The sequence below is a fragment of the Onthophagus taurus genome, chromosome 10 (genome assembly GCF_036711975.1).
Source record: "Onthophagus taurus isolate NC chromosome 10, IU_Otau_3.0, whole genome shotgun sequence".
Lineage (NCBI taxonomy): Eukaryota > Metazoa > Arthropoda > Insecta > Coleoptera > Scarabaeidae > Onthophagus > Onthophagus taurus.
The window spans coordinates 3,201,387-3,220,981 of NC_091975.1; the positions used below are offsets into that span (position 1 = coordinate 3,201,387).

The 19,595-nt window shown below is 32.5% G+C and overlaps 4 protein-coding genes across 7 annotated transcripts; 3 read left to right on the forward strand and 1 right to left on the reverse strand.

Moving 5' to 3' along the window:
* Window positions 1-1,008: 1,008 nt before the first annotated feature.
* Window positions 1,009-2,378, reverse strand: LOC111428346 (Methyl methanesulfonate sensitivity 4). 2 transcript variants are annotated; one of them, XM_071199345.1, is made up of 3 exons: window positions 2,222-2,378; window positions 1,264-2,165; window positions 1,009-1,215 (listed from the first exon to the last, which is right to left on the reverse strand). In XM_071199345.1, exons 1-3 carry the CDS (start codon window positions 2,295-2,297, stop codon window positions 1,054-1,056), a joined length of 1,140 nt encoding a protein of 379 aa, XP_071055446.1. In that variant the 5' UTR covers window positions 2,298-2,378; the 3' UTR covers window positions 1,009-1,053. The 2 variants fall into 2 exon arrangements, with proteins under 2 accessions (XP_071055446.1, XP_022919599.1); XM_023063831.2 differs by having other exon boundaries at window positions 1,264-2,168.
* Window positions 2,379-2,653: 275 nt separating this feature from the next.
* On the forward strand, window positions 2,654-8,232 carry LOC111428103 (tankyrase). Its single transcript, XM_023063499.2, has 11 exons — window positions 2,654-3,261; window positions 3,315-3,539; window positions 3,600-3,903; window positions 3,962-4,215; window positions 4,275-4,739; window positions 5,390-5,618; window positions 5,668-5,833; window positions 5,887-6,106; window positions 6,159-7,099; window positions 7,156-7,448; window positions 7,505-8,232. The coding sequence occupies exons 1-11, from the start codon at window positions 3,072-3,074 to the stop codon at window positions 7,740-7,742; spliced, it is 3,525 nt and encodes a 1,174-aa protein (XP_022919267.1). The 5' UTR covers window positions 2,654-3,071; the 3' UTR covers window positions 7,743-8,232.
* A 477-nt stretch (window positions 8,233-8,709) lies between these two features.
* On the forward strand, window positions 8,710-10,603 carry LOC111428105 (DUF1676 domain-containing protein Osi23). Of its 2 annotated transcripts, none has more exons than XM_023063502.2 (4): window positions 8,710-9,015; window positions 9,594-9,917; window positions 9,967-10,319; window positions 10,375-10,603. In XM_023063502.2, the coding sequence occupies exons 1-4, from the start codon at window positions 8,972-8,974 to the stop codon at window positions 10,515-10,517; spliced, it is 864 nt and encodes a 287-aa protein (XP_022919270.1). In that variant the 5' UTR covers window positions 8,710-8,971; the 3' UTR covers window positions 10,518-10,603. The 2 variants fall into 2 exon arrangements, with proteins under 2 accessions (XP_022919270.1, XP_022919271.1); XM_023063503.2 differs by having other exon boundaries at window positions 8,712-8,878.
* A 73-nt stretch (window positions 10,604-10,676) lies between these two features.
* LOC111428104 (corticotropin-releasing factor-binding protein) lies at window positions 10,677-19,419 on the forward strand. 2 transcript variants are annotated; one of them, XM_023063500.2, is made up of 10 exons: window positions 10,677-10,867; window positions 10,920-10,994; window positions 12,088-12,503; window positions 14,435-14,543; window positions 15,853-16,010; window positions 16,059-16,266; window positions 16,690-16,880; window positions 17,354-17,462; window positions 18,814-18,974; window positions 19,031-19,419. In XM_023063500.2, the coding sequence occupies exons 3-9, from the start codon at window positions 12,414-12,416 to the stop codon at window positions 18,957-18,959; spliced, it is 1,011 nt and encodes a 336-aa protein (XP_022919268.1). In that variant the 5' UTR covers window positions 10,677-10,867; window positions 10,920-10,994; window positions 12,088-12,413; the 3' UTR covers window positions 18,960-18,974; window positions 19,031-19,419. The 2 variants fall into 2 exon arrangements, with proteins under 2 accessions (XP_022919268.1, XP_022919269.1); XM_023063501.2 differs by having other exon boundaries at window positions 16,690-16,868; window positions 19,031-19,418.
* Window positions 19,420-19,595: the final 176 nt, after the last annotated feature.

Genomic DNA, 19,595 nt, shown 5'->3' on the forward strand with positions numbered 1-19,595 from the left:
TTTAGATTTAAATTTGCTTTTATAAACTCGTTAATTTAGCTATAACAAAGAATTCCATCACAAAAGATAATCCTATTAAGTACAGAGGATACTTTTATGAACATATTTCCCGTTTTTTATAGCTTTATGGCGGTCTGAAAACATAAATAGGGGTCATTTTTAATAAAAAAATCTTAGATTAAACTTTTTTATTATCAATGGGAAAACACAAAATTATTATTTAAATTGAAAGCTACTAAAACTAGCGAAAATCTTTTCTGATTTTTAAATCCACTTCCCACTTTTCCACCTTAATGGCAAAGTTCACTTTAGCAAAGTGAAATAAAGAACGTTAAAACGTCAAATGATCCGTAAATTTATACCGTTTTCTAGATAATCTCTTTCTATACAATTTATTAGGTAAAAATAATCGATATGAATTATTCGGAAACTTGTAGGTTAGAATTAATAAGATTTACGTCAAAATTGAATTTTTAGGTTATGTTTAGTTTGACATTTGACATAAAACCTTCAAAATCAAAATTGTTATTCATTAATTAGTTATTTAAGAAAAGTAAGTAGTTTTTAGTTTTGATTTACTTAGTTATTAAAAATTTGATCGATTTCTTGATTAAAATACTGAAATGCTTTAGCAATCAGATATAAATCGACGTTTCGTAAAAATTATTATTTATTAAAAATCAATTGAATTAAATCAATCGATACATCAAAAAGTATTCGAAAACGTCGTGTCAAACCATATTTAAGATAACGTCGTCGATCTATCACACTTCTATGCCAATTACGCACCTTTTTTATTAATTTTTTTCTGAGGAACTAAATATTTAGAGGTTAGACCACAAGCAAAGGTTGTTTTCAAATTTAATTTAAAGTGTAACTCACTGTTTCGAGATATCAATTATCATTATAAATAAAAAGGATATCACTAAATTAATATAAGTTTAATAATAAAATTTATTGTAGGATTTTAAAAAGTAGTAATCTATTTTTTTTAACCAATTGATAATAGATGGCGCGACTAATTAAATTTATTTCAAAATTAAATCATCATTTTTATAATACATCGTCACCATTAATTGAATTAAAAAACGTATAAACTTTACTGCTTAATTTAGGTCCAACTTTCTTTGTTGAAATATGTGGTCCAGCTGCACGTCGAATTGGAATTTCTTCAATTAATTTATGTCCCTCATCTTTCGATAAATCTTTACAAGCCTAAAACGAATTTCTTTCATCAAAAGCATCAAAAACAAATAAAAGTACCTCGTATAAAGCTGATGGGGTCGGAAATTTCCCAACTATAGCTTCTGCAGTTTCTAATCGGGCCATTTCGAACATTGTTAGTTGATGTTGCCAAAGTCTTTGTAGGCCGTTTCCATCTTTATCCACAGAAACCGAATCTTTTTTCACTTTTAATATGTTGAAATCATAATCTTTGTATTTATTACTTTTCTCTAACTTCTCCGGAAGTTGAACTATCGATTTGGTGTATTGTAAAACTAAATCAATTAGGTCTTGTGATGAATTTAGATTGCGATAACAGCAATTATTTGCTAATTGGAGTTCAGTTAAAGCCATTTCGAGTTCGTTTCGGGTTACTTGAATGCTATCTTGGTATTCAGAAACTGTTCTTTGAGCAGCTTTTTGGGATTTCCAATATTTAAAGTAATCATCAATCCCTAATAATCCTAAATATATAGTTTTATTTGTTAAAATATCTTGTATAGAACTAATGTAGTTAAGTAAATTAGATGATTTTATGTGAGATAATAGTTCATCCCAATTCAGAATTAATATTACATCGTTTATGTCTTTGTCATCATCTATTAATGCTGGAGAATATTCCCAGGTGATTAATCCAGGAAATAGTTGATCTTGTGTTGTAATTTTAGAAAATATTTCTGCGTCTTGTAGTTTCCCCAAGATATCTTGGCCAAATTTATTTATAACATTACTGTCTATAGTTATTGATATCTTTCTAATATCACCTTCGTTACTTTTTGAACTAGATTGTTTTAACTTTGATTTGCTTTTAATTTTATTACTTTTTTGTTCTCCTTTTTGAGTTGTAGAGGAAGTTAATGGGCCAAAAGAATATTTTTCTTTAAGATCACTATAAAGTTGCGCATTTTTATCTGATTCATCTTTTTCTTTCTTCTTTTTATCTTCTAAAATAATAATGTTTAAAAATACATATATATTTATAATTATGTTATGACACCTTTAGAAGTATCAGGACAATATTTTTTTCTTAACTCCTCTAACAGCTTTTTCGCCGATTCATAATCTTCTTCCATGATTATATTTCTTAATACTTTTATAATAAATCAGAAATTGATCATTTAAAAAAGTTAGGTTAGTTTAAAAAGTCTGTCATTTTGACATTTTTGACATCCAAACAAATAATACTCATGATTTTATTTTGATTATAAAACTACACAAAATCAAATTATGTTTTTTAAGAATAAATTGATAAAAAATAAAAAAAAACGATTATTTATTTAAAAATTATCCTTTATTAATCTTTACAAGAAAAATAGTTGTTCTTTTCTTAATGTTGGTAATTATTTTTATCCAACTTCACAGCGACATCAAAGTGACTAAGTCCAGTTTACACCATATCAATTTCAAAACATAACCCGCTCTATTTAAGTGTTCCTCAAGTATTTCTTTATAGATATAATACGAAATTCAAAATTTATGAATTAATTGGCAGGCCTCATCATTTCAGATTATTATATTACGTGAATAACTTAATTAAATTAATTAAAACAAGGTGTGTTTTTGGGTTACGCGTAAACCGCTCTTTGTAATGGTTCTGAAAATTTGCATCGCGATTGACAAATATAGAAGAGAGAGCAGTTATGAAATATTCCTGACTTAATTAGGTGCCGTTAACCATTAAAATTAATACGTCGTGCGTTAATTCGGCGTGTTAAAACTCGTACAACGGTTGAACGACGACGGCGCTTCAAGAAACACAGCTATGTTCGCTGTAGGTCAAGGGAGGTGGGCACATCTGGCTCTTAAGTGAGAGGATTGTGAGAAAAAAACCCTGCAAAGACCGAGCAATGGCAAATAGAAGAGCCCTTTTAACCGCAACTATGGAACCTTTACCTGGAGCAAATGATCCACTTAGAGAATTATTTGAAGCGTGTAAAATTGGGGACATTGCCAAAGTAAGAAAATTAATTACTCCACAAACTGTTAATGCTAGGGATACTGCCGGAAGAAAATCAACACCTTTACATTTCGCAGCGGGTAAGATAAATTTATTAAACAATTTGTTGATAAAAAAATGTAAAAATTATTAGGTTATGGTAGAAGAGATATCGTTGAGTTTCTTTTATCTGCTGGGGCTTCAATTCAAGCAAGAGATGATGGTGGATTGCATCCTTTACACAATGCATGCTCTTTTGGGCATGCCGATGTTGTTAGATTATTATTAGAGGCGAGTGCAAATCCTAATACAAGAGATAATTGGAATTATACCCCTTTACATGAAGCGGCTATTAAAGGAAAAATCGATGTTTGTATAGGTATTAAAAAAATTGAAACAGTAATCATTTTTGTTATTTATTTATATTAATTTTAACCAGCTTTATTACAACATGGAGCTGATGTAAATATAAGAAACACCGAAGGTAAGACTGCCTTAGAATTGGCCGACTCTTCAACACGTCCAGTTCTCACTGGAGAGTATCGTAAGGATGAACTTTTGGAAGCAGCTCGATCTGGGTCGGAAGAACGGTTACTCGCCTTGCTCAATCCTTTAAACGTTAACTGCCATGCTAGCGACGGGAGGCGTTCAACCCCTTTACATTTAGCAGCAGGTTATAATCGTGGTCGAGTTGTACAATTATTATTACAACATGGAGCTGATGTTCATGCTAAAGATAAAGGGTTAGATTATTTAACACATCAAGTAATAAATATTTTAATATTTAATTCTTTTATATAGAGGATTAGTTCCTTTACATAACGCATGTTCTTATGGTCATTTTGAAGTAACGGAAATGTTAATAAAACACGGTGCTAATGTTAATGCTAACGATTTATGGGCTTTTACTCCTTTACACGAAGCGGCTTCAAAATCTCGCATAGAAGTTTGTTCTTTGCTTTTAAGCGAAGGGGCTGATCCTACACTTTTAAACTGTCATTCAAAATCAGCTATAGATGTGGCCCCCACTAGAGAACTACAAGAAAGATTAGCTTGTGAGTTAATTCCCAAAAATGAAATGCTCCAAATTCATTAAAAAAACATTTCTTTTTAGATGAATACAAAGGTCATTGTTTACTTGAAGCATCTCGTCAAGCGGACACAACAAAAATCAAAAAGTACCTTTCAGCTGACATAATAAACTTTAAACACCCCTATACAGGGGACACTGCCCTTCACGCCGTCGTCAGTTCATTATACCCCAAACGAAAACAAGTATTAGAAACGTTAATTAGGAAAGGGGTTCATATTAACGAAAAAAATAAAGATTTTTTAACGCCGTTACACATCGCTGCCGATAATTCTCATTATGATTTAATGGACGTTTTATTGAGACATGGATCAAAAGTGAACGCTTTAGAATCATTGGGACAAACCGCCCTACATCGTTGTGCTCGAGATGATAACGTTCAAGCTTGCAGAATTTTATTATCTTATAATATTGATACAAGTATTGTTTCATTACAAGGCTATACAGCTGCTCAGGTGGCTTCAGAAAATGTTTTAAAGATATTGCAAGGTAATTATAATTGTGATTTTATTAAAGGGTATGTATAAAGGCAGTGGAAGTGCGTATAAATGGTATTTTATATAACAGGGATGTTTTTTCATCATCGTCTGGCAAAATGGTATCAAGATCATTTGAGGTCGAAATGTTACTTGGATGGTACAGTTGAACCCCGATTATCCGTGCTCCACAGGACCGGAAGGGACACAGATAATCAAAAAAAAAATTATTTTTTGCATAATAATCGTTAAAACATTTAGTTTACCGCTTTGATTAGTTGTCATTTTAAAACCTGTAAAAGAATATCGTCTACGACGTTTATGGCACGTATAATTCGCAGCCTGGATAATCGGGATTCTACTGTATTTTATCTTTAATACTCTTGATTACATTATACAATATTAAAGAGATGGTGGCCATTAATAAGATATTAATCGAGTCGTTACAATTTAGTGTAAAAAAGACTGAATCTAAGGTCGCTTACATCCGAGGCACAACAATCAACTCTATAAAAATGATATTAGATGAGTGGTTACAATGTACAGCGTTAAACGCATGCTATATGCGTCGGTAATTATTGTTTAGCAGAAAGTTGTGCACTTCCACCTCTCTATACAAATTACAAATCCTTTATAATTAATTTTGTAATTTTAAATTATTAGATCCACCTCCTGAGAACGCGGACGTCGAAGCTCAATTACTTGAAGCTGCAAAATCGGGAGACTTAGATCAAGTTCAAAGACTTTTAGGTTCATATCCTCACATCGTCAATTGTCGCGATTTAGACGGAAGACATTCGACACCATTACATTTTGCGTCCGGTTATAATCGAGTACCCGTTGTAGAATATCTTTTACAATTGGGTGCAGATGTTCATGCTAAAGATAAAGGGTAAAATAAAATCTTTTTTTGCTCCTATTTCTATTTTTTATCATTACAGCGGTTTGGTTCCTTTACACAATGCTTGCTCGTATGGACACTATGAAGTTACGGAATTACTCGTAAAACATGGTGCGAGTGTTAATGTGGCTGATTTGTGGAAATTTACTCCGTTACATGAAGCTGCTGCTAAAGGCAAATACGAAATTGTTAAGTTATTATTGAAGGTGTGTGTTTTTGGAGATGATTTTGGTGTATTTGAGGTTATTTTTATTGTTAGCATGGGGCTGATCCTAGCAAGAAAAATCGTGATGGGGCAACTCCTTTGGATCTTGTTAGAGATGGGGATCAAGATGTTGCGGACCTTCTTCGGGGTAATGCGGCACTTTTAGATGCCGCTAAAAAGGGGAATTTATTGCGGGTGCAACGATTAGTTACGTCCGATAATATAAATTGTAGAGATGCCCAAGGTAGAAATTCCACACCTTTACATCTCGCAGGTAAAACATAGTTTACTTTTTTTTTAATAAATTTCTCATACTCATTTTTTAGCTGGATATAACAATGTGGAAGTCGCAGAATTTCTTTTAGACCATGGAGCGGATGTAAACGCTCAAGATAAGGGTGGTTTAATTCCTTTGCATAACGCATCGAGTTATGGGCATTTGGATATAGCAGCGCTATTAATAAAGTTTAATACTGTGGTAAATGCGACTGATAAATGGGGTTTTACTCCATTACATGAGGCTGCGCAAAAAGGTAGAACTCAGTTATGCGCTTTATTACTCGCCCACGGTGCCGATCCTTTCTTAAAAAATCAAGAAGGGCAAGTACCGATGGATTTAGCGTCCGCAGATGACGTTAGATGTCTCCTTCAAGATGCAATGGCCTCACAACAAGTAGTACCAACAACAGCCGCACCATCATCGAGACCCCCGTCCATCGTTTTGGCTCAATCCCCATCTCCGACAATGTTACCTCTTAACTCGGAAACTGTAATAATGCCGTCTGGAGCGTCCATGACGTTATCAGTTCCGGTTTCGAGTCGTAACAGTTTGGCAATTCCTGGTACGGAAGGGGGATGTTGCGCGGGATCTAAAGCGGAAATAACAGCGGTAACCGGTGTAGGAAGCAGCGTCGGGATGAACGTAGCCACATTTTTAGCCAATTTAAATTTGGAACATTTGTTTGAAATTTTCGATCGCGAACAAATCACTTTGGATATTTTAGCGGAAATGGGACATGAAGATTTGAAACAAGTTGGAATTACGGCGTATGGATTTAGACATAAGTTGATTAAAGGGATGGAGAGGTTGATGGTTAGTTGTGGGGGGTTGTGGTCAACTCCTTCGAATCCGGGAACTTTATTGGTTGATTTATTAGCTGATGATAAGGAGTTCATTGCTGTTGAAGAGGAGATGCAAAATAGTATTAGAGAACATAGGGATAATGGACATGCCGGTGGAATTTTTGCAAGATATAATATTGTTAGGGTAAGTAACTTAATGAAATGTTGTGTTTTGATTATTAAGTAGTTATTTATGTTTAGATACAAAAAGTTCAGAATAGGAAATTATGGGAGAGATACACTCATCGTAGGCAAGAAGTAGCAGAAGAAAATAGTAATCAAAACAACGAAAGAATGTTATTCCATGGATCGCCGTTTATAAACGCGATCGTTCAAAAAGGTTTTGATGAACGCCATGCTTATATTGGGGGAATGTTTGGGGCGGGGATTTATTTCGCCGAACATTCCTCTAAAAGTAACCAATACGTTTATGGAATTGGTGGTGGAACTGGTTGCCCCGTCCATAAAGATCGTTCCTGTTATATTTGCCACAGGTAAACTTAATAAAAAAAATTATAAGTAACTATGTGATTCAAATTTTTTTTTTTAGGCATTTACTTTTATGCAGGGTAACATTAGGTAAATCATTTCTACAATTTAGCGCTATGAAAATGGCTCACGCTCCACCTGGTCATCATTCGGTAGCTGGACGACCATCTGCTGGAGGATTGAATTTCCCGGAATATGTGGTGTACCGTGGTGAACAAGCTTATCCAGAATACTTTGTAACTTATCAAATAGTGAAGCCCGAAGACTGTTCGGGTGGCGCAGAATCGGAAGTTAGGTGATTCGGCGGTGGTCAAGAGAAATGGGTAGCTTTACCGGTTGGAGAAATAAACGAACAACGCCGCTGTTGCAGTCTCGTCACCAATATGCTCAGCTGTTTCGCCCTTACAAAGACCAAGTGCACGTGCCAAGAACGATGTAACTAATTATTTTATTTCGAAGAATTTCGATTATTTTTTTTATGGATGTATATAAAAATTTATGATGATTTATGAGATGGTTTCGTGGCGAACTAATGGCGATGTTTTGAAGTATTTTGGATCGTTTAGTATTAATCGGGATTTATTAAAAAACCAGAAAAGTTCTTTTTTCTTTCTAAAATTGTAAGTTTGTTCATAAAAATGTGATATTGTACGATACCAGGTATAAATTAGTGAATAGGTGACGATGTCTTGTACTTGGTGTGGTTTCTCATTTTTCTTTTCTCTTTTTTATTATTTTTTATTTATACTTATACCTGAATGAAAATTAAAGTAATTGTGTGTATGTAAACATGGTTTTATATACCTTGTTAACATCCAATATATTCCTATGAGAACTCAAAATAAACAAGAGTCTTCAAAGTATCCACAAGTAATTTCCAATTTTCGTTAAAAAAGAATATGGTAAATGGAGTGTGATCTTTTAAAGCATCACATTGAATTTATTAGGACGCATAAATAAAGACAGTGGGTTAAGTTACACTTTACTTAACTTGCATGCCATAACGATCAAATAATAGGCTACAAAGACCGCTCGTTAAATCCAAGTAACGTTTACGGCTTTGTTTTCGTATACTTTGAATTTCCAATTTTCAACTAAACTACTTCGTAAAGACATTTTTATATTATTACAACTCATTTCTCTCTTTAAATAGCTATAAAGTGTAATCGGTTATCGGAAATCTTTTCCGGAAAATTGAAATCGGGCGGAATCCACATTGTAGTCGTAGGTCACGGTATGGGCTATTAGCTTTAATTCAAGACCGTTTCACGTCGTCGGCAATGAAATTTCATGCGGTACGGTCAAGAGAACACGCCTCTTGTCGTCGTCGAACTAACATATAAATCTGGCCTGGACAGTTCGCGACGAATTTAGTCTCTGCAAATGATTCGTTACCGCGACTGTGGTTTACCGATGCCTGGGTATTGTTTCCAAGGTAAAGCTATGAATGGATTATCCAATTTCAGTGATTAAATGCGGTTTAACTTCGTCGCGACGGGATAAAGAAATAAGTGTTAAGTGTTGATTAATGTTTCATATCGCTTCACCAGGTTTTATTCTTTTTCAATACCGGTAATTATTAATGGGGATCCATTAGCGGAGAGAACCTTGACGTAAAAGTCGTTAAAAATTTACTTTTTTCACTTTCTTTCTTTTTTTATTCGTTCTCGTTTTATTTATTTTATCGCATTTTTATAAAAATTTTATTATACAGGATTCACGATATAGAGATTATGCTTTAAAGGCATTTTAATCAAATTGCAGTTTAATGATAAGGATTACGAAAGCAGAAGCTGCAAGATTAATCTATTAAGTACTACATTTGTTATAAAGACTTTATTTTAAAGTAGTATTAAAAGATATCTTCACGCCCACATAATCCGAAACATCCACAATTTTACAAAAACTTCCCCAAAATCTTGCTGTCCTAATTTGGAACAAAAATATACATACTACAATATTCCATGATATTGAAATTATATATTTTTATTTTTTTTTTTATTATTTTATTGTTTATTTCACCCTTCAATATAAATCATCCAATTCGAGCCCCCAAATAAAAACCCAACACCTTCTTCAATCCTAAAGCATTAAAATTTCACACCCTTCAAAAAGAAAACCTTTCTATTTCTTGGTCCTTTTCTTTTCAGGATGACTTCGCGAGGCTTCTACTTCGTTTGGTTAACGTTAGCGTTCCTGACGTTATTTCCATCATTTACAACGCCCACGATTCGAGCCGAAATGAAAGAGGAAGACGACCTGCTGGGCTCCTCGCTCCCCGGGATACGAATATTATTGGCAAATTGCTTACGGGAAGCAATCCAAACCGAAACCGTATATAATGTTGCGGTTAGTGTGATTGAATGTTTGAAAAGAAGAGTACTAATCGCTTTGGATAGGGTGAGGACGATGGATCGTTTACGGATTGGCGAAATTGAATTGGTTAAAAATAGAAATTTGACATTTATAAATAGGTTTGTTTGTATTTATATTAAATTAGATTATATTTTTCTTTATTTTTAGGGAAAGAAATTTATCTTCAAAATCATGGTTTGATAACATAATCGAAAAAATCGATGGTTTATTTAAGAGTCACTTGTTGAAATTTCCCATAAAACCAAATTATTTCTTTTCTTTTTCGCCGAGAAGGAGACATCATTATAAAGATCTTTTACCGATTCTTATCTTCAGTATTTTAGCGATAAGTATGATTGCGATTCCGTTAGGTTTCCAATTTCTCGCTGTTCTCGGGGGGAAAGCTTTACTTCTCGCGAAACTTGCATTAATTTTAACTTCGATTCAAGGATTAAAAAAGATCGCCACCAGCAGTATTAATTATGGACTTTACCAAGTTCCTCAACAACATCATAATCCTTGTAAGGATAATAATAATACTTTTAGTTGTTTCTTTTTAGAAAATTTGTATTTTAGGGTCTGCGTATGATCGGCGATTACAATATGAATTAGGCGGAGATTTCAATCATTTACAAAGTTATCAACAACAACCTGATTCGGTTGTTGATCTTTTTCATCCTTTATCGCCGAGGAGCACATCCGGATATGACTCTTCTTAATGATTTTAATGAAATAATTTAAGAAATTAGGGGATTTTTAGATTTATTTTATTGTTGAGTGTATATATATATATTTTTTAATAATCGTATTTAGTGTTATTTAAAAAACGCCTATTGTGCATCTCGTATCTAGAAGAAAAAATACAGGTGACGTAAACGCGGGTGTACACAGTTTTTAAAGATAAAAGAGATAGCGGCTATCTGAGAAAAGGGTCTGTGAGTTCGACGTCTCCGCTACAAAAGGAAGACAACGAAATAAGATTTTGCTCATAATTTAGATAGTTTTTATTGTATAGTTTTTGTAATTACAAAATATATTATAACGTAATTGGGGAATTTAAGAAAGAAAAGTAAGTATGAGTTATACTTTGTTATTGTATGTATTAAAGTAAGAAGTTTTAGGTTCATTTTCATAAAAAGGAAATTTACCTTTAGTTATATAAATACGGCTAAGAGGAGTTTTATTACATTTTCGGGGTAAGTTTAATACAAAATTAATAAATTAATTTTTAATAATAACTCGGTGTTATTACACATAGAATAAAACTATAACAATAAAACCTTTTTATGATTATCAAATATTAGCAAATATCTAATATGTACAATCCGAGTTTTTATCACAACAATATATTAACACCATCCATAAATATAATTAATTATATTTAATTATACCGCTCTTAATTTTTGTTTAAAATTAATTATTTTCCCCCTTTTTATCCTCATTCGCTTGATTAAACTAATAACTTTAAGATTTCCCCTCGTTATCTTGGCGATTTCATCGAAGCAGAACTAATTATTACGACAATCTACCAAACAAGTTCCATTATTAATTTCTACAATGAACGTGCAGGTAGAAACGTTAGCTTTGTTTGCACGAAACTTAACTGGCATAAAATTTACACAAATAGTGAATATGCACGGTTCAAATATTAAGTTACAAAGGGCGAAATTAATTAACATAACTTTTACAATATTAATTCGCTCGAATTCAATATCTATTCTCATCGTTTTATTTACGAAAATAGAATTGAAATTTAAATTGAAATTGATTTTTCGTAATGCAAGAATTGTATCGAAAAAGTTTTAAAATATAAATGACCTTCGCCGTTATCAATGAAACGGGGAACTTGAAAATATTTACGCTTCCCCTCGAAATTACATCGAAAAAATCTCAGCTATGCACTCAATTTCCCTCCTCCACAGGTAACAAATAAAAAGGTGTTAACGACGCCGGTAAAAACGTGTTTGTACACTACATCCGCAGTAAAATCTCTAAATTTAGGGCATTCCAAAAGTTCGTTGATAATTTATCCCAAAATACTCACAAAAACTTTTTTTAAGAATAATTTTTTAATTAAATTTATTCGCTTTACTATTTTTTTTTAACTTTTTGTTAAAAGCACGAAACGACCTTCTCATGTCTGGGTTAGTAGTTCACGGTTAATCTAAAAGCTTTTCTCTCACAATATTCCATATTTCAATGCTCCCCTAAAAAGCATCAAAACAAAACTCGCTAAAACCCATCTATTCTCATTTATTATTATTTTTTATCGTTAATTGTTTCTTTTAGATATAAAGAAGAAAAATAAATAAAATTGCTTGACCTACACCAAAAAGTATACCACGAGATTTCATTCATAACTGCATCTTGATCCTTTTTAATTCGATTCGGAAATTGACCTTCAACACTCATCAGTCTTTTTCTGTGAAGAGGAAGTAGATGGACGGTGGCGGGCGTATTATGGAGGAGGCGTCCGAACCACGGCGCATCGCGGAGCGTCGCGACGCCGCCGGCATCGCGCGTATTTAAACCCGACGCCCGGTCGAAAACGCTTACAAACGGGCGCTGCTTTCCTCCACCTTTAGGTCTACGTGTTCCCTTCGATCATCTTCATCATGATCCTCTGGACCGTAACCGTTTTGTCCTGCTGTTGTGTCTTCTTTGCCGAAGAGTGTTTATCAACACCTTTAATAACCCAATCTAAGGTAAGTTTTTAATTTTTAAATTCTAAACTAACTTTTCACTAATATTTTATTAATCAAACACGTTCTGTGTGTAACAGTAAAGTTATATAGTGTAAAGTTAGACAGATGGAAATTAATTGCTTTGTTGCCGAAACAGTGTTGTTGTAGCAAAGTCTGTATCCCACAGGAAACACGTTCGGTTGCAACTAAACTCCAACTAAATCATTACCAAAATTCCGATTTTTTTTTGCTTTATTTGAAAAGATTGAATTAAGTCTTTACAAACGATGCTATCCATTAATCATTGCTCCATAGGGTGCAGTGACTAGACATTCTGTAGACAACTCCCTGTGGTGTGTTATCCTTGGGCAACTCTCCGCGAAAACAGAAAAAAAAAACAAAACGTACTTTACTGTTATAAAAAAGACTTTTTCGAATTTTATGGTACATCGCGATTAAGTTAACGTCACAAATTAATTAGGCCATTTAGAGGAGACACGTAGCAAATAAATATGTCATTGATAAGCTTTATCAAAAAAGCTTTCGTACTTTCGGGTAAGCTTAAATAAACGCGAAAGTAATTTGATGATGACACGTAACTAACAGGTACTTTAGCTAATAGTTTATAACTTAGATTGTTTGCTAACGCCAGAAATTGCCTATAAATAAAAATTAGATTGACATAAAACACTGTCGCTTTATATAAAACTTCATTTAATTAGCTACATTTTACGTTTATTTTTAAAATTCCGTCGGTTTAACTTAGTAATTCTTGAAGAACAGTCTCAATTCTCAGAGTATATCCTAAACTTGAAAATCTTAATACGTCTTGATTTATCATTTTTCTCATCATCGATTTAATATTGGACCACACATATTTCGAGGCCTTACCAAGTTCTTATCCAATGTTGCAACAGTTATATTGCCTCGGCCATAAGTGACCTCGGCTTAATCACATAAAATCGTCTAATCACACTATGTGTTAATCTAAATAGTATCAGTTGTAGCTCCTCGGGTTAATACCCAACATTTTTTGTTCTAACTTATCCCGTATTTAAATATAGAAATCACTTCTTTTTATTTAACCGGAATACTTGAAATACGCCTCATTTCCTTTCCGCGTTAAATAAAAGTGTATTTAAGTTGAAGCCGGTCGAATTCGCAGAAAAATACTGACGTATTTTTTACCTCCATTTCTTTTTACCTTTTTTTTCCAGAAATTCGTATAGTATATTATTGACGATAGTATCAATTCGTTCGAGGTTGGAATATTATGGGTTCATTAAATTAATACGGGCTTTCACATAAATATCCAGGTATAAAAGTCTCAGAATTTGTCGGAATAATTTTATTCTCATGAATATTCATAAAAGAGATTCGATACTCGATGCTACAGATTATTTACCTCATTATTTTGCACTTAAAGTTAAAAAAAGAACAAAGTTAACAATGTTGTCAGTAACATAGAAAATAGTTTGTTCACCGTTCGAGTTTATGTGTGGTTTTAAAGCCGCAAACCTCTCTTCAATTACAATTCGGTTACAAGATTAATGCGAGATTGGATTATTAAAAAGACGATACATGTGTCAAGATGATTCTTAAGGAATTTGTCAGTCGATGTCAAATCGTCTTGGTTTGATTTCTCAATAAAAATAATCCTTTGTAAACACTTCTTTTTGTGTACAACACTACACAAAAATGGATTTTCTTTATTATATATCGAATTTAGTTATAATTAGGTAAAACTTTCAAGATATAAAACAAAGAAAAAATAGTTACTTTACGCCATAATTAATGCACCATGTTCTTGGAAAAGTAACAAAGTGTTGAAAATTAATAACGAGAGATCGTTCTTCTTTACGAGATGGTAATCTCCTAAACTAAGTTAATTTGCCTTCCATCTTTTATAACGCTACTTAATACTTTTTTTATATTAATTTGTTTTATTACAGTTGAGTAACAAGCATGGATTGGAGTTCTTAAGGCATAGATTTCAATCCATCGATAAACCAGAGGGTGTTTCAAGTAGACGTAGGCGATCAAGTGAGACAGCCATAATAGGTAAACGACATACACCACATCAAATACCATGGAAATTACTACATCAACCATGCATTGACGTTTTAGTACTTAATGAACAGGAAATTTACTTTTGTTAAATTAATGATCCAATGATGTGTTTCGATATTTTGGCGGAGGCGCCGGGAAAAGTTTAAAATTTAAAAAATTTTGTGGATATAAAAATGACTATGAAACAAAATCGCTTTTAAAATTAGTTTTTTTTATCGCGATGTAACCAATTTTTATCGCGTAGCTATTAAAGCGGATAAATTGTGGTTTTGACACGATTTATCTATCAATCTCTATTTAAAACGTAAAAACTACAAAAACTTCAAGATTATATTTTTAATATATTAAAAAATATTTTAAAATATTAACAGTATTAATAACACAAAAAATAGAAAATCCTTTTCTTGGGTTAATCCCTCGTTAAAAAGGTTCTCTTTTGTAACATTTTTAATTAGGCACGGTGTACCTACGATCGAAATTATGCAGTTTAATGAGCGTAAAATCCTATTTTTTTATAGATCTTTTTTAATTAAAGAGAAAATTTATCCGATAACGAATTTAACCCTATATACCGGATGAGGCTTTTAAATTGAGACTACTACAACAAAGATCAAGTAGGCTAGAAATATTGAGGCAGTCTGAAGACGCACGGCTAAACCAGAAGCTTTCTAATTCTAGGTCTAGCGTTAGTTCTAGTTTTAATTTTTATTTAACGCTAAATTTTTATATATTTTTATTGTACTACAGGTAAAACTAACTCTAAAACTAGGACTAGAAATATTCGGGTTTAGCCGAACGTCTCTTAGGCTATTCTAGTTGTTATTCAGCATTAAATTGTTACATATTTTTCATTAAACTAAAATTAGAACTAACACTAGACCTAGAAATAGAAACATTCGGAACCCTAACAAAAAATGGGCGGTCGTTAATTATATTTAATTAAAAAAAATTTTTGGGATAAAAAAGAATCTCTTTTGTGACATTGTTAATTAGCAACGATGTACGTACAATCAAAATTGTGCAGTTTAGTGAGCGTAAAATTCCATTTTTGACTCGATAATTATTATATTTTTTGATAAAATTTAGGTTTGAGTCGAAAGACGACGACGAATTTCTGTAATCTATTCGTGCACTTACTTACATTTCAAATTTTTCATCGAAATAAATAATGCATCCTGCATTCCCTTTTGACTACCTTTCCAAGTCAAAGAGATACGAGGAAGTTCTTTTTAAAGAAAACTTTATTATTTCCAATTTACTTTTTATGCAATTTTTGAAATTCCAACATTTTTCTTTTTAGAATGCATGGAAATGATAACGGAAGAAGGCGTGTTTTATCACACGGCGAGCCACGTGAACAACACGTGTGGGATTTACATATTTACAGCACCAGATGAAAAAATCGAGTTGAAAGTGTCCTATTTGGATGTACCATGTGAAAACGATGGAGCGATTAGCGTAAGTTTTCTTTTTCGTTTGTTGCAGTCCAAATGAGATTTATTGTAGCTTTTAGACGGGTGGGAGATGAATGGGGAGATATTCCCAAACGAGTTTGATCATCCAAATCCAAATAGTCGAGTTTTAGAAGTTTGCGGGCGTAGAAAAATCAAAGATGGTTTCAGGACCACGCAAAACGCGGCCATGATTTTATATAGGATGCCTCGCAGGAACAGCGGGTTTCGTTTTTCAATAAGGTTCTTGAAAAATCCAAGACGTAAGTATTCAACTAAAAAAGAAAAACGCAATATTTTCAAGCGATCTTTTTCTTAGTCCTGCAATATTGAACGTCTTTCTACCGTCCGGCGTCCAATTCAATATTTAAGCCCTCCTTTAAGAGTTAAAAATCCTCTGAAATCGCAATTCAATATACCCCCAGATAATATTTCGAAAGGATTTAGGTTCCAACAGAAAGTTTTTAGTTAAAACGTCATTCAATGTCTCCGCGGATATTTTGAAACTTGTAAGATAACACGAGTGTTGGTTCAAAACTGAAATTGAAACGTTTGAAACGTTCTAGTTAGTGAACCGGAGAAGTTGTCTTAGAGTACAAGTTTCAAAACTTTCGATAACTAATTTGAATCGATCAAGCTTATCAATCCTATATATCTCAATAATTATATTTATTATCATTTTTCAGCTTGTAATGTATTGCTACAAGATTTCGAAGCAACATTAACACTCCGTAACTACGCTTCAAGATCGAATTGTACAATTGTCAGTTTATTTCCGGCTGAAGTTCGTGTTTTAAGTTTAAGCGTTGGTGTTGTTTCAACGATGGGCAAAGGGATCGAGCTTGAAACTGGCACCGTTCACAAGGTGCGGTTACAGGTGATGCATGACAAAAGCTGTAGGTTATTTAAATTTATTCGTGCAAGTTGATTAACATTTAAACGAGATAATGTAGGTTTAAAAGTTTAAAAGATCAAACGTGTGAAAATCGAAGCGATGATTTAATTTTCGTTATAACACGACAAACATAACGGTAATGTAATTGTGTTGGAAGTTTTAAACTTTGCTCATTTGAAACTTTCAATGTGGAATTGTAGGTACTAACTAAGAAGTTTCGTACAAGTTTTGGGTTTGGAATTAGAGTTTGCTTGAAAGTGGATCTACAAGAAAAGAAAATTAAAATATCTACCTTATTAAATCTATAAAATTAATTTAATTTTTAGAATAAGGATTCTTTATAATAAACGTTTAAGAATTTCGATGATAGAGAGCGCTTTTAAAATCAATATCACATCGCAACGAACACCACCTAGGGTTAAACGGTAAAATTTAACATTTCTCTTTTCTTGCAGTGCAATAAAAGAGGTCTGGATGATTTTCTACAAATTGGAGGTTCCACATCACTCGATACTTCTCAATTACTTTTAACAGATGCCGTTTGCGGTATGGATTCAAAAGCCAGTAAGTTAAACTTTAAATTTTAACGTATATTTTTTATTGATTTTTACGGTGGAGGCGCCGGGGTTCTGAAAAATATTTCGAAAATTAGTGTTTATAAATAATTGGCGATGCCTCGTCTAGGTACGACATTTTCCATCTTTCTCCTCGCTTTTCCGTTTTATCCTTGACCTGAACAGAAACGAAAGCAGGCGAACGTTGAATTCAGGTGCCGCACCTGTTTCTGTTAGGGTCCCTACAATTATTATTATTGGGTTTTAATCGGACATCGGCACGAGGAGAATCGATCGGTTTTTGTATATCCCGTTTAGTTTCCTTCATTAAATTGCACTTTAATCTATCGATACCGAAAACTACAATTCAATTGATGCCGTTTAAATAAATAACCTTTAAATTCAAAACTGTGTTTAAGCAATAGAGTTGACGAAATAGTCGTAAAATGTATATTTTATAGATGGGATGTATGCATCCGTAATGTTTTTGCGTAAATATTTAAAACTCGTGGCCGAATTTGACCAATAAAACCTGTTTATTTCGGGCGCAAAACAAATGATATCGTTTCCGGGTCATTTTGTTATTTGGAATAATAAAAATCACGGAAAAAACACATCCCATGAATGTCATAAGGTTATATATCAAGACTCTGATAAAAACCTTGTAAATTGTAAAGCTCGGATTAAAGCTTTTACATTTAAACACACAAAAACGTTGCAGTTTATATTTTATATATCCAAATTTAACTTTATTTCCTTTTTATGAAGTAAACTCCAAATTTTAGAAAATTAAAAAATTGATTTAAATCGATAACTTAAAAATTTATTAAAAATCTTGTAATTTGATAACCTATATTTTAGTTAAAATAATGTAATTTTGACAAATAATGTAATCTTTAATTTTAATTTGTATTAATTTCATGAATCTTTGTAAGTTTTTAATATAAACTAATCGTGTTTGGACTTAAATAACTCGGAATTTAATTTTAAATCGATTAAAAATAATTTTAACTAAGAAATTAGTAAAATAATTTGAGTCAATAACTTAAAAATTTAGATTAATCTATAAGAAAAGCTTGTGAGAACTTAATTTTCGGTTTATTTATTGATATTTTCTTTTTCGATAATCAAAATGATTTCTGTTCCTCCTAATCAGATGTTTTCTCGACATGCAAAGTAGTACTGCTACCTATTTACCGTTCGTAGCACGCCAACAAACCGGTAATTTCATTACGTTCCAACCTGGCGAAACGGATTTTCTTCATTTTTTATTTCGATTTATAGTTGTTCCAAGCCGTGTCGGCACGGTTTAAACTCAACCCAAGTTTTTACCATTCATTTTCAAATCCATTTATTTTCAGGTAGACATACAGAAGTCATCAATTGCGACTATACGGTCGTGCGGTTAGTGTCCAGTGGAGCTTTCGACAATTCCGTCATCATCACAATGAAAATAGTATCCAGTGGTGACCAAGCAACTTTTAATTGTCCAAAAATTGAGGTTTAATCTATGGTGGCATAGGTAAAAAATAATTTATTAGTTTAAATTAATTATTGTAATTACTTTTTTAATTTTAGATTATATTCATGGATACTTCCGGTGTCCAAATACAAACAGTATTATGAGGTGCACATCCCATTTACAAAAAGAATTATAAAATAAAAATATGTGTGTGTGTTAAAGTCTTTAAACGTACACCTTCTTAACATTAATTGTATTAAATCGTAGAAGAAACGCAGCAGAAACTATGCTACATAATGTACTTCTTAGATGTAGATGTGTACAAAATAAAAAAAATTTCAACAATCAAAAAAGAAAACGGGTGAAGTTTTTTTCGGGATTAAGCGAATGGCTATTAAATTAGCAATTATCCCTTAAAATGCGCCCGTCGTTCTATGTAACACGCCATGAGGCCATTTTCACGAAAAGAGGCGCGAGAAACGTTCAAGTTTATTGGCTTGGTAACAGCTTTTTAATTGATCCAAAAATTTTTTTATTATTTAATTTAATTTTATTTATTTATTATACTTTAATAATTTAATTTATTTTATTTTCAGCAATATGATATATTCAAAGAGGAAATTATTCCCCTTTACACAAATTTTCCGTTGTTTTGAATACGCAACCTTCAACAATTTATTT

Bases quoted from the DNA above. Each gene is read 5' to 3' on its own strand.
- LOC111428104 (XM_023063500.2), top strand. From the start codon at position 12,414: ATGATCCTCTGGACCGTAACCGTTTTGTCCTGCTGTTGTGTCTTCTTT. The intron at 14,544-15,852 runs GTAAACGACATA...TTTTCTTTTTAG, and splicing joins AAGTGAGACAGCCATAATAG to AATGCATGGAAATGATAACG. The intron at 16,881-17,353 runs GTGATGCATGAC...CTTTTCTTGCAG, and splicing joins TTCACAAGGTGCGGTTACAG to TGCAATAAAAGAGGTCTGGA.
- LOC111428346 (XM_023063831.2), bottom strand. From the start codon at position 2,297: ATGGAAGAAGATTATGAATCGGCGAAAAAGCTGTTAGAGGAGTTAAGA. The intron at 2,169-2,221 runs GTGTCATAACAT...TTATTATTTTAG, and splicing joins TTGTCCTGATACTTCTAAAG to AAGATAAAAAGAAGAAAGAA. The intron at 1,216-1,263 runs GTACTTTTATTT...AATTCGTTTTAG, and splicing joins CCCCATCAGCTTTATACGAG to GCTTGTAAAGATTTATCGAA.
- LOC111428105 (XM_023063502.2), top strand. From the start codon at position 8,972: ATGTTTCATATCGCTTCACCAGGTTTTATTCTTTTTCAATACCG. The intron at 9,016-9,593 runs GTAATTATTAAT...TTTTCTTTTCAG, and splicing joins TTTATTCTTTTTCAATACCG to GATGACTTCGCGAGGCTTCT. The intron at 9,918-9,966 runs GTTTGTTTGTAT...CTTTATTTTTAG, and splicing joins AATTTGACATTTATAAATAG to GGAAAGAAATTTATCTTCAA.
- LOC111428103 (XM_023063499.2), top strand. From the start codon at position 3,072: ATGGCAAATAGAAGAGCCCTTTTAACCGCAACTATGGAACCTTTACCT. The intron at 5,834-5,886 runs GTGTGTGTTTTT...TTTTATTGTTAG, and splicing joins TTGTTAAGTTATTATTGAAG to CATGGGGCTGATCCTAGCAA. The intron at 6,107-6,158 runs GTAAAACATAGT...CTCATTTTTTAG, and splicing joins CACACCTTTACATCTCGCAG to CTGGATATAACAATGTGGAA.